This window comes from Daphnia magna, linkage group LG7, assembly GCF_020631705.1.
Source record: "Daphnia magna isolate NIES linkage group LG7, ASM2063170v1.1, whole genome shotgun sequence".
Lineage (NCBI taxonomy): Eukaryota > Metazoa > Arthropoda > Branchiopoda > Diplostraca > Daphniidae > Daphnia > Daphnia magna.
The window spans coordinates 10,386,536-10,402,771 of record NC_059188.1 but is presented as its reverse complement, the minus strand read 5'-3'; the positions used below and the strand labels follow the sequence as shown (position 1 = coordinate 10,402,771).

Here is a 16,236-nt window from a genome sequence, read left to right as displayed (position 1 = left end):
TAAATGTCAACTCGAAATGTACGTTGGTGTAGGTTTTTGGCATTGGCTTTCTAACTTTTCTTTCGTTTCTAATTAATGCGGATGGATAGAAGTACTCGGTTCAATCGTGTTTTTTTTTTATTACTTGACGTGAATATTGATGAACTATCCTCTTGGTTTCTTATTACCCAAGAGTGTACCTTTAACGGGTTCAATTGACGTTGGCTTTTGTTCCGGTTTTCGCCATTTCTTTCTTCCCCCCCTTTTAAGTTCTGCAATGAGTTGATGGATGTCGTCTGTTCTCTAAAGACTAAACGCTCGTTTGTTTAGTTGATGATCAAACAAGTTTATATCCATCACGCGAGTCGCTCTACTTAATCCAGCCGTTGAGAAAAGAAAATCCCATCCCAACGGTTTCGTGTGTTTTACTTGTTTTTGTTTTCAACGATGGCGTAACAACACGCCAGCAGCCCCAGACTTAGTTTTTATTTGGTGCATGATTTGCCGAGCTTAAGATGTTAAAGCTTCTGTTTGTAGCCACCAGTTAATGACTAGGTGGAAAGACGGGGCAAACTTGAAACGCGTGTTGTTTCGTATAGAGTTGGACGCGTGCCCAACAATCGACGACGAAATGTTGTCAGTTACAACAATTAAGTATACGCATCGATCTCTTTTCTTTTCTTGGTGCTTCAGCAACCCTAGCCTGCAGCTTTTTGTATACGTAGTTTGCCTCCTCCTGCCCGCTAGCTCTTTTTACTGGAACACACGGTAGGTGCATACACGCACATATGCTCTGTGCTCTGGCGGAGCCAATCAATAGTCCGTTTGCGCTCGCGGCCGTTGCATTTTCTTCGCATTCAAATCATTAGTAGACTGCGCACAGTTTGAACCGTTTGTTGCAATGAATATCTTTGTTTATTAAACAAAACATAACAAACGATGCGGAATTGATAAAACTTGCGTCTTGATCAACGGGCGTTGTTGTTCGTTGTCCCATCCATTTTGGGCGGTTTTCGTTTGAAATGAGCCCAATTGTCGGAATGAGTCATGTTTTGTTTTCATTTCTCTTTTGTCTTTGGTGCGGGAGGCAAAGGGAAAGGTTAAGCAAAGCGGCACGCGTTTGAAAAACGAATGCAAAATTCAGTACACAGCGATGCTTTTCAAAAATGGATCAACTGAAACTAAGCCATTTAGTCTTGTTGCGCTGTGAAATTTGTATTCAAGAGTTTCGATCGGCTGTGCCACCTTTTCTCTTGTGCACAGCGATATTGCATACATTATTTAAATTGACCGTGTTGCGCCACTTGAACGGTACTTGCAGTAGGGGGTATTGTATGGATGGGAAGCGAATGCTATGCAATTATTCGTCGAAAAGAAAAGGATATGGAACCGTTCTCCTGCGGGGATGGCCGAAAATGCCTTTATTGTACGTCGTCCGTTTCCTCAGAGAAAACATCCATTACACAACTGTCGAGGGTTGTGTCGGAAGTGATTGGATCTACTGATTATTTATTTATTTATCTATTTTGACTTTCCTATTGCGAGGATATATTCCGCCTGACGGAATGAAGTCTATGACGATCCATTGTCCACGTATCAATTCCGGCATTGAGTAGTTTCATGGGTTTTCTTATTTCCTTATTTCCTCCCTAAAAGATGAAAGAAACTGTGCGTCTATGCAAAAGTAGACCATTTCTTTTTAAAGGGGGAGTTGTTTTTACTACTAGAAGATGAATTGCGCATCCTCCGTTTGTCATTTTAGTTTAATTGATAGACGAAACTTCGCTTGGAATTGCGTAAGTTGGAGCCAAAGTTTCGACATCCTAACCCCCACACGATTACGACATGTTGTGTGTGTTGTTCTTTGACTTCTTTTAAAGCATTTTAAGAATGACGTGGATGGTTCTTTGAACCCGTCGGTTCATTGTTATTGTTGGCTTGTTTTGTAACAATGTCCTTTGAGCAGCTTATTGAGCGCTTTTCTGATGAACTCGGCCTTTGTTTCGTCTGTTTTTGATGGTTTCTCTGATTACTTTTGTCTGACATTTTCGCCTTTCATCGGCCTAGTGGCTGCTGCCGCAAAACGAATGGCTTTGATATTTATGCGCATTAAAGAAACATATTCGTGGTGTAGATTTGGTTTGGCCGTAAATCGAGTCTCTAAATTTATTAGAGGATACGTTTGACGTGCCATGCTGCTACCATCGCTACCACACTAGTTGTTTGTTATCCTTCTCTTGTCTCTCTACCACATGACTTGATGGTACAATATTTATTTTTTTTTTAAAGCGGGATCGCTTTTTTCGTGTGCGCCGCGTTGCCAACTCGTGACAAAGTTTGACAATTAACCAGCCGCCGAATTAGTCCGAGCCGAGTTGGCTCTAATTCGAGTTGCATTTTCTTTTTTTGGGTGGGAAACTTTGCTCTCGTCTGTCGTATTCCCGCTGGCACTAATGAACATTTTACATACTCAAATTGAAACTTTATTTTGTATATGTAAAAAAAAAAAAAAAGCTTGCCCCGTTTGCGCTGGGCAAAAAGCTCTTTACATTGCAGTCGAAAGGGTGTCAAATGAAGAGCGTTCGTTAGTCGGCCGGTGACTTTTAACTGTGAAAACGGACCGATCGATTCGTTGTGGGTCTTCCTCGATATCTAAATCTTGTGCAGTTTAATTTTTACTATCATTCGATCGCGTCATTTTATCGCTGTTAATAGTCGATTTGTTTTATTTTATTTTATTTTTCTGAAGTTTGAACTCGTCTCGTTTTCCCGCCTTTTGTTTTTCTATCGAAACGGACCGATCGATTCGTTGTGGGTCTTCCTCGATATCTAAATCATGTGCAGTTAAATTTTTACTAACATTCGATTGCGTCATTTTATCGCTGTTAATAGTCGATTTGTTTTTATTTTTTTGAAGTTTCAAATCGTCTCGTTTTCCCGCCTTTTGTTTTTCTATCGACATCCGGGATGATGACGATGCCATTGAAGTTTATTGCGATCTACTTTTTAAGTAAAGAGTCGTGTCCCGCTTCAGATGCGTTTTCATTGTGCAGAGCACGTTCGTGTGTCATTGTCGTTTACTTGCATGGAACGTCATTTCGTTGTCACGTCGCTGGTTCTTCGAGAGATATACCCCAAACTATTTCGTACGTTTGGGGGGCGTTTGTATTCATATGGAAACGACAAATTCCAAATCATTCACGCGTTTGTATTTATTATTATTATTTTTTTTTTATTTCCCTTCGTCTTTTTTTTTAATCGTTTGGATGGAATCAACTTGTCGTCCGGCTCCATTCGAGTGAACGGACGAGCGTTTTCACGTCGAATTGGAGCCCAGTGAATCCTCCGGAAGTGGGGTGGGGTTGAACACGTTGACTCTAAAAAAAAAAAAAAGAAAACTGAAAGTTGTTTATTTCTTCTTCTTCTTTTTGAATCCAACTGGTTGCAGAAGGGAGACGCTTTTGCTTGTTGCCAGGAGAAATTCGTTGACCGTGTCGCAATTACGTGCACCACACATCCGGTGAATTCTTCTTTTTCAAAATGTAACGCTTGTTTAGTATCGATTCTGCAGTCAAAAGGCCAGATCAATTTGTTTCAAGTTCTATCGCACAATTGGATTTTCTTCTTTTCTCGAGGCGTCGTAGTTTATTCCGCCCGGAATTGGCGGAATTTTTATTGATTTTTGTTTTTGTTTTTCGTCTATTGATTTTTCCTTTTTTTCGTTCTTTTGAATTTTGTTGTTGTGTGTACAACAGGATCAGGTCTCCAGGCTGGAACAAATGGAAGGCTCGGATATTATGCTGACTATCTTTTTGATCGGCCTGGGTACCCTCTTTTGGGTCGGCCTAATGGCGGTCGGCTGTTACTGCCTCCACCTACGTCGCAAGCGGCTCCGCTCGCATCGCGCCAATCTCGAGGAGGAGGAGATTATTTTGCCCGTTCCCAAGAGCCAGCAGCAATATTATGCCATGGCCAGCCATGCGTCGTCATCTTCCGGATTCACCCGCAAACTCAGAAATCTCGGTGGTATTGGATTCCGCTCGCCCCTCATCCGCACACGTTCCGTCGGGTAAGTCGCTTATCTACTGCCATTTATCTTTCTTTTCCTTCTTCTATCCCTATCCCTATCCATTTTCTTTGAGTGTGTGACACAAATGCGATTTTTGTCCGACACGTTGCGCCATCTATCATCCGAATCTTGCACATTAGAAAAAATATGTTTGGCTGTACGAGAGCCGTTGATAGGCGGCGTTTGGGGCTGTTTTTCGTCTTGTGTAGTTGGTTTATTTACGAGATTTAACCGCCCCCATCATCAATTTTTTTTTTTTTTTGATAGTGTGAAAATGTGAGGGGGGGGGTGTAGGAAAGAAATATTATTTATTATCTTTTAATGGCGAAAGCTCATGTCGGGATATGGGTCATATCGATCGACGGACGTACAGTTTATTGCTCAATTGCAACAATTTATTTCTTAAGTTGAAAAAAAAGGGGGAGGGTAACACAAAAAAAAATTCAATTGATATCTCTGAAAAAGAAAAAAATTGGACGATTTTCTTGGAATGCAACGTTGTAATTCCTATTGAGGCACTTCGCCTAATGAAGATGTCTCCACTGTCCATCCTTGTGATACGTACTTATCTTAACTTGGCACCAACTCTCGGTCGGATCGGCTTTGGTAGTTAACTTAACACCCAAACTGATTCCGTTTTATTATTATTATTTTTTGAAAGAAGATTTACTTTGGGTAGCACTACCTCCTCTGCTCTCTCTCTCTCCCCCCCAATCCGTCTACATAGCCTTGCGAGTTATCACTTACCATCCAACATTCTTGTAGTGACATTTACACGAAAAGACTGGAAGCGACTGTGACGTCAATTGAATTGAAGGATCAACGTGACTCGCCAATGGCGAATGGTATAGCGGGCCCGTTAGGGAGGAACACGTTAAGATAACACGACCTAAATGTATAGCCCGGATATAGAGGAAGGACTGTGACTCGCGTGCTAACTTGGCATTAGAGTCCTGATTCTTGCTTGATTCCGTGTCCCCATTTTTTCTTTCTTTTGTTTTTGATGTTCTTTTGTTTTGTTTTGTTTTCTGCTTTTGATCAAAACACTGTATCATGGGTAATGGGTGTCCGACGATCGGCCAACTTCATTGACTGAACATTTCCGCCTGTCGTGGACAAGTGTCTGTGCCCGGCAGCCGTCTTTTACGTACTGGTTGATATCTTTAGCTTTAATAGGGAGGTAATAACTTAACCGTGGTGGGGCCTGTTTATTGTCGATTTTAGATTTCAATAATTCAGGATTTTTTATTTTTTTTTATTATTATTTTTGTGTGTGTGTGTGTGTGAGCTGACGGTATGGATTTAACGGTTGTTCCATTACCGTCTTTTTTTGGAATGGGTTTGCCATTTGATTAAATCGTATGAAACTTATGGCTTGTGGCCGTTTGACGGTCTTTTTGGAAATAAAAGAAACTTCTCTCAATTGATGGCCCGACACTTTTGTGACTGGTTTACTAGGCCAAGTTCTTTTTCAATCTTTTTTTCAATTTTGATTGTCTTGTGCGTGTCTGTAGAATAGGCGAAGCTAATCGACTGATCTTGCTGTCGCTGGCCTCTGCCATATTGTTTTTCTTTTTGTTTTGTTTTGTTTTGTTTTTCTTTCCTACCAAACCAGAAGAACGTATTGCCTTAGCTACGGCCCGGAAATTGTATTTAGATCGATAGCTGAAATTTTCCCATAATATTCTTTTTCCTTTTTTTATTTTATTTTATTTTATTTTTGTGTGTGTGTGGTTTCGTTGTTGTTTATCTAAAGCGAACTGAACGTCCCGAAGAAAAAGGGAGGGAGTTTAGGGCAACAGGAGGGAAAAGGCCTCGTAATGATTCATGGCGAATAGCGGTAGTAGAGCTCTCCCTTCTTCTTTTTCTTTTTTATTTTTCTCTATCCAAAGCTGTCGGAGAGAGGTGGGGGGGATTGTTATGCAGCAGACGTGTAACCAGACTCCTAATACACACCAGGAAAAAGAAGAAAAAAAACGAACGAACGATAAGTCTAAAAGAGAGTTTAAAGCAGCAAATAATCTAGATACTTTGCGTTAAATTTGAATATCGCGCCTTTGAAAAAAACAAAAAACAAAAAAACATTTAAGTTTTTTTTTTTTTTTTTTTTTAATAGTCTAAAGTTTCATGTTACGGTTTCGAGTTTCGATCGAGCAATAGATTCGTTTAAAATAGCTGATGAAACATCATCATCTTGTTGTATTGAATTTGGCAAGTTATTCATTTTTTTTTTTGAATTTCCCGCTCGTTATCTATGCTCGATTAAACAGCTTCAATCCGTAACTTTCGCAGAAATATTTATTTTTTCCTTTTCTTTTTTGTGAGTTTTTTTTTATTATTTTTCTTTTTAACATTGTCTTTTTGCTTTCTCGTTGTTTGTTCCGATAAAACGTCGGCCCCCCCCCCTCCTCATTGTTGGTTTACCAAGAAAATCGCTTAAAGGAGAGTTTTTTTTTCGTATCCTACTTGTATGGTAAGTTAAAGATTAAAAAAAAATTGGGGAAGCCAAAAAGCCCAAAGAAGTTTGATATAGACCTCGTCATTCATATTCATAATTCCGGGGAGAGAGAGAGAGAAAAAGAGAAAAAGAAAAAAAGAAGTTGTTTGGTCTTTTGTAATGTGCTGCCTTTTGTCGCTCTTGTTGTTGTTGTAAAAAAGAAAAAGAAAAAAATCTCTTATGCAAATCGACGGATAAAGATCGACCAGCACGAAAGTAAGAAACTCTTTTGGCATAAGCTTCTCTCTCTCTCTGTCTGATGAATTGCAAATCTTATTATTATTGATCAAGCGCTTATTATTATTACCAACTCTTTAAGCTTGCCTCGTTTTTGTTTCTTCCCCCCCCCCCTTTGTGACACACGGCCTTAAATTTATTCAGAAGATTTTTATTTGTTTTTTCATTTTTTCATTCGTGTTTTTTCAAGCCGTTGATTTCCCCGTCTACGCCGACATTCTCCCTACTACGCACCTTGCGGCACGCGGTGTAATTGACGTCGATCGATAATTGCTATGCTGCCTCCAAGTATAGGGGCGTTCAGCGCCGTGAAAAGCTTTTGCTTTTGGTTGCCTACCGTCACGTGATTTCCGTTTTTCTCTTTTGCTCTCTCCAACCTTCCCCGCCATTCTCACTCTGCTTTCTTGTCTTTGCCTAACAAAAACAAATGGTTATGAAAATGGGGGGGAGGGCTGAAGAAGAAGAAGAACAAGAGAAAAATCATAATAATAGTAAGTAAGAATGGATATGAAGATGGCCAGCTCCTCTGATGATTGGGATTGGCATCTTCCTCAGTAGCTCGCAAATGGGAGATCACAAAAGCCATTTCTCCATGGCTTTTTAGTCTTGTTTACTATATATGTGTGTGTGTGTGTGGCCGGACGAGGGGAGGGGGGGGAGGGTGTCGTGCTTTATTTATTTTGACAAAAGATTAGGGTTGAAGAGCAAGAAGAGAAGCCGCAGAATAAAGAGGACAGTGCTCCTATACACCGGTAAGGCCTGAGAAGCTAAAAATAAAATAAAATTAGTTTGAATAATGCAGAAGAATTTCTTGTAGAGTGATGCATTTATTTTATTTTTCGCGACGCTCGAGATGTTCGCATCGAACATTTTTTTTTTTTTTTGCCGAGGGAATGCGCGCGCAATTTTCTTTTGGCGTTGGCGCGCGCGGGCCACCCCCGTCTGACGGTAGTCGGAACTCGCGCTAGCCCCTCTCGCTATAGCTAGCAAAGATGTGTATATTGGCCATGCGACTCAGTAGCCAACTGGTTCTCGTGCAACGCGGTCAAAAGTTTCTATTTTTCGCGGGAAAGAAAAGGGGCAAATAAAAAAAACAAAAACAAAATCACGTCATTTTTATTTTTTTTTATTTTGACAACAAAACTATACGCAAAATAATCGAAACTGTTTGATTGATTGATTTCTCTTTTTCTCTTAGTTACATTTATTTTATTTTTTTTTTTTTAAATTATTGATTGTTGCGCAACACCAGCGGTCGGACGTAAAAAATTTTGTTAACAAAAACGCCTCAAGTCTTGGGTGTTTGTGTGTGTGTGTGTTAATGTGTGTGTGTGTGTCTTGTGTGTGTGTGTTTTCTCAACACACGTTGTCGAACGTGTCTGGAATGGTGAAACAAACTGATTGAAGCGGAGGGGAGGGAGGGCCACACAACCGAGTGCGTGGTGTGTGTGTGTGTGTGTGTGTGTTGTCTTCGTCAACACCCAAGCTCGGACAGAGCGGCCCGCAAAGAAAGTCGAGCAACTTTGGGACTTTTGGGCGACTAACAAACGGTGGGAGGGACGAACGACACGAGTAACGGAGTGCGATATTTTGTAGCTCAGCAAAGAAAGAAAGAAAAGGAAGGCGAGTTGGTATACAGCAGACGCACTAGTGGCGGAATTGATACTACTCTCCCATGTCACCCGCTCGCTTCGTTCATAGTATCACTTTTAACGAACTCTGGTGAAAGAAAGGCGAGATTTTTTTGTTTTTTGTTTGGCTTTTTCGAGCAGCACAAGAGTCACGTAACGAGACGACTCACCGTCTCTCTTTCTGTCTCCTTTGGCATTCAAATATAAATCGACGTGTTCTTCTTCGAATCCAACATGTTTGAAAGTTTCAAGAGCAACGGGATAAGCAAAGTCGCTCTGAGCAAATTCATTTCGCAGAGCATGTAAGTCCATTTTTATTTATTTTTTCAATTTTTTAATCATATATTTTGATTGCTTAGTTATTATTATTATTATGTATATTTCTTTTTTAAATCGCCATTCCTATGCACATCTTCCGCATCGTCTCACAATTGAATCATTCTCTTGTCTTCTCCGCCATCCCTTCTTGCTTCGTACATTTCGAACGGTGGCATTCCCCCCCTACCCACCCATTCCCGCAAAAGAGTTTTGCTCATTTTTTATTTAATTTTTTTTTAATTCGACCAATGTCCCCCTCTAGCAGCACAAGTAATGTACAAGTGGTGTAGCGCACACTCGTATCTTTGTCGGTTTTTTTAAATTACCTATATGCTACAGTAGAGTATGAGAGATCAGCTTTGGAAATTGGCTCATGTCACCGGAAGCAGCAAAAAACTAATTTTTTGGGCGATTTGTGTTTGCTCTACTTTTGATTTCTTTGTGATTTTTATCTTTTGAATTCTGCTTGTTTTTTTAGGGGGGGTTTGTTTTTTTTGGTTTTTTCGATTGTCTTTGCGCTTATTCTGGTGCTACAAGGTTGTTGTGAATGTCTTCAACAAATGTGTGACGTCACAAACGAAATGATGTGTTTGCCTCTATAGAAGCAAAACGCTGCGAGGCTTTTTCTTTTTTTCTTTCTCTGTTGATGGAAGATGGAACACAAAAAAAACAAAACACAAAAAACTTTCTTTTCGCTTGCCTATCTGGTTAGATGCGTAACGCGGCGTGCGGCAAAGGTCAACAGTCACGAAGTTGGAACGGTCCACTTGAAAAGGCGAGTAAGGCGCTATGCGAGAGGGCACTCCCTTCCCCTTAAAAAAACAAAACAAAACTGTGGGGATGAATTGTCAAAGTTGTGTGTCTCTCTTTTACACCGTCTGCCAAACAGCCGGATCGATGAAAGATTGCATCGCCAAATAGCTAAAGGGAAAGAGACACACATCCACGACGCGCGTACGGGGGGGCAGAAAGAAAGGGATATGGAAATGACGGAGGTGTGTCTGTATCTGCGTGCGTACATGTATTTGAAAATGAGTTTTTTCTTCTTTTTTTTTTTTCAAACTTAGAACGGGCAGATCAATTTCTTTTACGCGTCTCGGTAGTTTTTATTTTATCTTATTTTTGATTTTTTTCCGGATGTTGCGAAAAGCTTCGTCTACACACAAAAGATGTTCAAACTTCATCTCTTCTTTCTGCCGAGTTTGTTTTGTTTGTTTTGTTTTTTTTTCCTCTTCTTCTTGAGCTCTCTATAGCCTCCGGGTGTATATGCGCGTTTTTTGTGTTTGCCTTTTTCCTTTTTTTTTTTTTTTTTATGGACTATATTGTAGACTAGAGTGTAATGATATACCTCCTCCTCTTTCGCTCTTACCATTCTTTGTAGCTCCTCGTTTCTTAGCGAACTCCCATTTTTTTTGGGGGGAGTGCTAGGAAAACATTCTTTATGGGTAGGCCGATTTCGGAAGTAAGTAACTACGTTTTTCTTTTTTTTTTTTTTGCTTTCCTCGCATTTTTTTTTAAAGATTTTTCTTCAGTTGTCAGTGCTAACTGGTCGACAGACAAGGCCATAGGCCATCAGGGGGGTTAGATTGCTGTCTATAAGTCGCAATCGTTTGCGCCAGTAGCGGACTTTGTCCCGACTTGTATCCTTTTTTACACGACTTTGGACGGCGCTCGCCTTGTTGTTACGGGACAAAATGTCGTTCATACTTTTCCTTTTTTGGGGAGGGATTCCGTGTCCAATCAAATTCCAGCAACAAAGGAGGGTAAGGGGGGGATGTGGAGGAATAAGAATATTCCTAGTTCAATCATCGTACGTCTTTTTTTTTCTTTTCTTGGCGGAGAAAAGAATTTGTAAGGATTGAAAATGAAAAGAAAAGTCTTTCCCTTATGGATTTTTTTTTTTTGTGCGGTCCTTATTTCTTTTTCTTCTGGCACATTTTGAAATGATATAGAAATTTATTCATTGGGATAGGATGGGAGGGGGGTGTGTTTTTTTATTTTTCTTGTGTGATGTATTGTGCCACATCAATATCATCCAGACGCACACACAAAGTCTATTATCAACGGAATATTTGCCAGCGTGCGCGTATGTGTGTGTGTGTGTGTATTTCGTTCCTACTTGCCGGGCTAACGCGCGTGTCTCTTTTACTCTTTTCTTTTTTTTTTTTTGAACTTTTATTTTCTTTTGTGTGTACACAATCGACTGTCATCACCATGGCAACCCTTTTTTTCGAGCTGCTATCTCTCGCACTTATTTCCCTCCCTTTTGTTTCGGTGGGTGGGTGAGGTGGAATCGTAAAAGAGGATGTATATATGAAACGATGTGGAAAAAAAAAAAAGAGACAATTGCCGAGCGGAAACAGATTGCCAAACTAGGAGGAACAAGCAAATAGGATCGTTTGTCTTCATGTTTTTTTCTATTATTTTCGTCTTTCTTGTTGCTCTCTAGTGTGTTATTTACAAACAGGGGAAAACATATGGCCGTTCGAACAAAGGCAGTTTCAAAAAAGAAATAATTGAATGTGAAGGAAATGGCAGATGATGGACGTGGGCCGTCGGTTTGTTGTCCACGTGCAGACAACGACCGTTGAAAAACTGTTGAACGAATTTCCAATTGGCGAATCGAACAACAGACCGACTGCTGAAATGTGAACGAAACAAAAGAGTCGCGGCACGAAATTGTTGTTTAAAACAAAAGAGAAGTGGGTGGAGCGGGGGGGAAATGTCGGTGGATTTGAGCGAAGCCGATAGCCAATCGATTTGTGCGAGAGCCGAATAATTCGCAAAGAAAAAGACGAGGATGCCGTGATGCGTTCCATCGTAAGCAAGTTAGAGGCGATCTCATTTCCCTTGTTTTGTTTCTCCCCCCATCGAGTTGAGAACCGGCCAGGCCACTTGGAACAATTTTCTTTCACATCCAAAAAGCCAAGGAAAGTAGCGGGCCCGTTGGCTCATCCCGCCCATCCGAATATGCGGGAAACGCATCAGCTTCGATGGCCAACATGATCGATTCTCCATTTTCTTTTGGCAACACGGGCCCCGTTCTCTCCACCATCGGGATTTATCGATCTCGTACATTGTGGAATACGTTTGTCACTACCTTCTCGTGCGTCTCTTTGCGTTGAGCTCTTGTCGTGCGCCGACATTAATTCTATCAATTGTTTTCTTTTTTATTCATTATTTTTTTTTTGCGTAACGGTTTGAACGAATGCAGCAAGTGAAACGGGGGGGTTAGGAAAGGCCATTTGTTTTTTGTTGGGGGCGCAACGTTTCAACTCGTTGCATTTCAGCGAAAAAGCGTTCAAAAGAAAAACAAAAAAGATGGGGGGGGGATAAACGAATCGGAGAGAGGATCTTCGTGTTGGAGTGCCATATCGCGTGCGCTATGTCGTCGACGTTGATTTAAAAACTATTTTCGGGTGCACGTCTTTTTATTTTTAAATCTTATCGAACATGTTGACAAGAAGGGAAATCAAATTGGGACGTAGAATTTATTTATTTCAAAAATAAAAATCAAAAGAAGTTCATCACCTTGGCGTTGGAGAATACCATAAAGAAGGAAAGTTGGGACCCGATACGAACGCAAGTTGTATAGATGCGTTTGACGAGCATTTCAACTCTGCAGCTTTTACGACCTTCGTCGTTCAAACTTTGTCTGTTTCTGCAATTTTTCTTTTATCGATTCGATTATTTTTGGTTTTTGGTTTTGTTTTGTTATCGCCGTTTTGCAACAGACAAAGCCGATAGTTTTGTTTATATTATTATTATTGCGATAGTAAAACTTTTGTATTCAAACAATAGACAACACTTGTTAAACTCCAATACTCAAAGAAATGAAATGCGGCAGTAAACCCTGTGAGGGGCTAACGCCATTGATTCCAGAATTTCAATATCCTCGTTTTTTTTTGTTGTGTTTGTTCAAAATCAGGTTGGGAAAGATCAGCTGCGGACAATTTGTCTTTGAATTTCGTTTACAATGTGGCCGCATGTATTTTTATATTCGGGGTGTAGAACGGGGTCTTGAAACCTTATGATTTGCCTTTCTTTTTTCTTACACTGGACTGCCAAGTGTATCGGCCAGGCCGCTTGAATTGAAACGCGCCGACTGAGAAAGCCGATCCGGATTTCCGTACCGTGCAAGCGGAAAAGGAGGACATGTTAAAAGAAAAGGAAGTCAGATCAGTAGACTGCATATATACAGGCCCAGAGGCAATCATGGACAAATTGAATTGTGTACCAACGCCTCGATTCTGAGAAGGGAAAGGACATTCGAGAAAGAAGAACGAAATGTTTGGCCGTGGTGATCGATTCGACTGGCTCAACAAAACAAAAAAACAAGCGCCACAAGAATAGGAAATAGGTGGTGGGGGGGATAAAATCAAATCAAAGGTTCTCCTTGGATGTTGTTATTCGTTTGACCCCACCCGATGGATCGCCTGCGCTGAGGCTTGCCATCCAAATGGCAAAAGAAAAGGGGGAGGACTCGATGGAAGCAATCCAATCGAGCCCACACGATGACCCCCACAAACTAGCGTCTTATACGGCTGGAACAGTTTGAAAAAAAAAATTGACAGTCCGATTGGGTTGACACCCACATTTGAATATTTTACGACCTCCTTTCAGTCTCTTTATTTCTTATCCTTTACCTTCGTGTGTTATTTAGTTTTGGCTCCTTTCCCCTCTTTGCTCCGCCGTCTTTTTTTCAAATGTCCGTTTGCTGCCTCCAAAACAACCTGCCAATGGCGACCGCTGCGCACGTGGAACACGCGCGCAAATCTCTTGCGTCAGCTCACGAGTCGCAAGGCGGTCGTCACAAATCGTTTGGTATAAACAAGAAGAAAGATGTGGTAAAGGTACGAACCAATTGACTCGCCTTGCAAAAAGGTCAACCTGTTGGTTTTAATCTGCGGCCAAAATTGCCGAGCAAAGCGCTTGCATATTCTAATTTTGTGGACATGAACATGTTTCATTTTGCCGTCCTCGTACGTAACGGCTAAACCTTTTGCTTTGCATCTTGTTATGCGTCCCGTACGAACGAGATCCCTGGAAAATCACGAAGGGATTCTTTCATTTCTGCGCACGCACAAAAGCGGGACAGAAGAGTCTTGAACCTTTTTTCTTTGGGATAAAATAAGAGATAGCAACGCGGCGTGGGTATTTCCGGTGAATTGATTATTGCATTTTGTTATCCGGTTCGATTGCTTCTTGCCGGGTTCTCTTAAGTTTATTACCCGGAGCAACTCCCCGTCTTTTTATTTTTTATTTTTTTGGTTCGATGAAGACGCCATGACTTTGATGTCGCAACAGTTGCAGATAAAGTAACTAAACGGCCTACAGCCGAGTAGAGTGTCATTTTCTTTTACGTGCGCATCTTTCCCAATCGAACGGCTCTTCATAAAATTAACACGGGATGGCTCCTCCGACAGCGTCTACTCGTTGTCTTTGGTTTGCTCTCGTGTGTATGTCAAATCGTTTAAATTTTCCCGCGCAATTTTGAAATAAAACAAAATGGAGGACCAAAGATAGAAGAAGATCTTTGAAACGGTTTGAAAGGAAGACGAAGCGATGCGCACAGTGCATAGTCTAAGCTTTCATTAATCAATGCCACACACAAAAAAAAACACGAGGGCTAAACGCACACAGGGTCACGTCAATTGATGTACTCTGTGCTAATTGGACGGGCGGTGACAAAAAATAACAACTTCAAAGGGCTCCCCCCTTTTCTTTTCCCACTGCCACGGCCAGCGTATCCAAACATTTTCAAACTCTTATTTCGTATTTGCTGCAAGTCGCCTTGCCTTTGATTTGTCAATTCTATTGATTTCGTTTGTATTTCTATCGATTTATGGGACTTGTGTATCGACTATCCACCAACTACGCGCGCACGTCGATCGTCCACTACTTGATTTATCTGGGCGCGTGCAGAGCCCAACTCGAGTAAGTATATCACGCACTTTTTTTTTTTGTCAATCTTCTTTTGTTGTTGTCTATTTCTTTTTATTGATTTGTCGACAGTTGTTTGTTTTGTTTTGTTTTGTTTTTTCAACACCGTAGTTCTCTTTTGTTTTGACCGTGACTCACTGAGCTCTTTCTCGGATGTATGCGTACACACTATCCAAAAGTCTAGATGTTTATTTATATTCGCGCCTTTTATTTGATAACGGCTGACTGTTGGACTAAAGACGCGCGTCCATGAGATTTGAGAAAGAGAGAGATGGGAGGGAGAAATAAAAAAAAAAGGAATGGTCGTCGTCTAGCGTGATCAAACAAGAGAAAGAGAGAGTCGCGCAAGTATAAGAGTATATATTGCCATTCTATCACTTTTTATTTCGTGTAATCTCATCGTTCTTACTTTCTATATACCGCACTTTCTTCTTCTCTTCTTCCGTCGTTTTCATCTTTTTCTTTTGTATTTCCCCGGGCCCGGTATTCATTTTTATTTGTTGTTAGTAAGTTTAAAGAAGAGAAAGAGAGAGGAAGGAAATGGGGTTTTTTTGAATGCGATTTTTGTGTAGAATTGTACTGTATACTCTTTTTTTTTTTTTTGAAGTATCTTTATATAGTGGCAGCAAAAGACTTTTGCAGTTTGTTCATTTTTGGTAGTTGATATTTTGTCACACGCTTAACATAATCGATTTGTTTTGGTTTCAATAGTAGAGCGCCTTCCAAATCGATTTAAAGAAGATACTTAGTTTAAAAAAAAAAAAGAAAAAGCTCAAAACGAATTGATGAGGATGATCGACAGTTGTCGGAATGTTTCAAAGAAATCACGTTCATTTGAATGTCCCGCCTTTTTTTGTTTTGTTTTGTTTTTAAAAATTTATTGAGTTGTTTCGTGATTATCGTAATGATTTGTCTAGCGATTTATCTAAAAAACAAACAAACCCTTGTTCTTTGTTGGCTCTTCTTCTTCTACTTCTACCAACCACCGCTACCATTCTACTACTTCTACCGCTACCACGATCTGCTCGTCGTTTAAACCTTCAACCTTCTCGCTCGCTGTTTACGTAATTGTGTTGGTTATTGGCCATTTTTCTCTTTAAAAAAAAAAATGGTCGAACGAAACACAAATTCTTAATTTGTAAATGTAAAAAAAAAAAAAAAGTGCGGGAGTCAGTGCGACTCTGCCGCTGTTGACGTCGCGGCCGGCTACGGCCACCGCGACGGCCTCCGCCTCGACCACATCGACGCCCGTTAACGGCCGGCGAGGCTCCGATCGTCTCAGGTAATGAACAGTCACGCAAAACATTTCAGAACACACAAAAAAAAACGCAAAGTAAAATCTGAAACGAGGACAACATTAAAAAAAAAATCAAAAAAAAATCTAATGTTGAGTCAGGTGATGCTCAACTATTTCTATTAGCATGCTTTTGTTTGAACATACCCACAATTCACTCACACACATTTTCCAACCTTTATCTTCAAATCTTCTTTTTCTAACTATTTCCAATAGAATGTGTGTTGTGGATATTTAATAAATATTGGTAGATTTAAAAACAAAAACA

At 40.5% G+C, this 16,236-nt stretch overlaps 1 protein-coding gene across 10 annotated transcripts in view; it reads left to right on the top strand.

Moving 5' to 3' along the window:
• The window catches only part of LOC116926109 (synaptotagmin-7), a 38,416-nt gene that overhangs the window by 5,692 nt on the left and 16,488 nt on the right, over positions 1–16,236 (top strand). For 2 of the 10 annotated variants that reach the window (XR_006649346.1, XM_045176789.1), the window contains exons 4-6: positions 3,735–4,048; positions 14,657–14,668; positions 15,837–15,956. Coding sequence is in view for 9 of the 10 variants with exons in the window: in XM_045176789.1 (XP_045032724.1) it covers positions 3,759–4,048; positions 14,657–14,668; positions 15,837–15,956 (422 nt within the window). In the remaining variant the exon portion in view is untranslated. Of the gene's footprint in view, positions 1–3,057; positions 3,522–3,734; positions 4,049–7,818; positions 8,716–14,656; positions 14,669–15,836; positions 15,957–16,236 lie in introns of those variants that run through there. The other 8 variants (XM_045176792.1, XM_045176790.1, XM_045176791.1 and 5 more) reach the window with 8 other exon arrangements.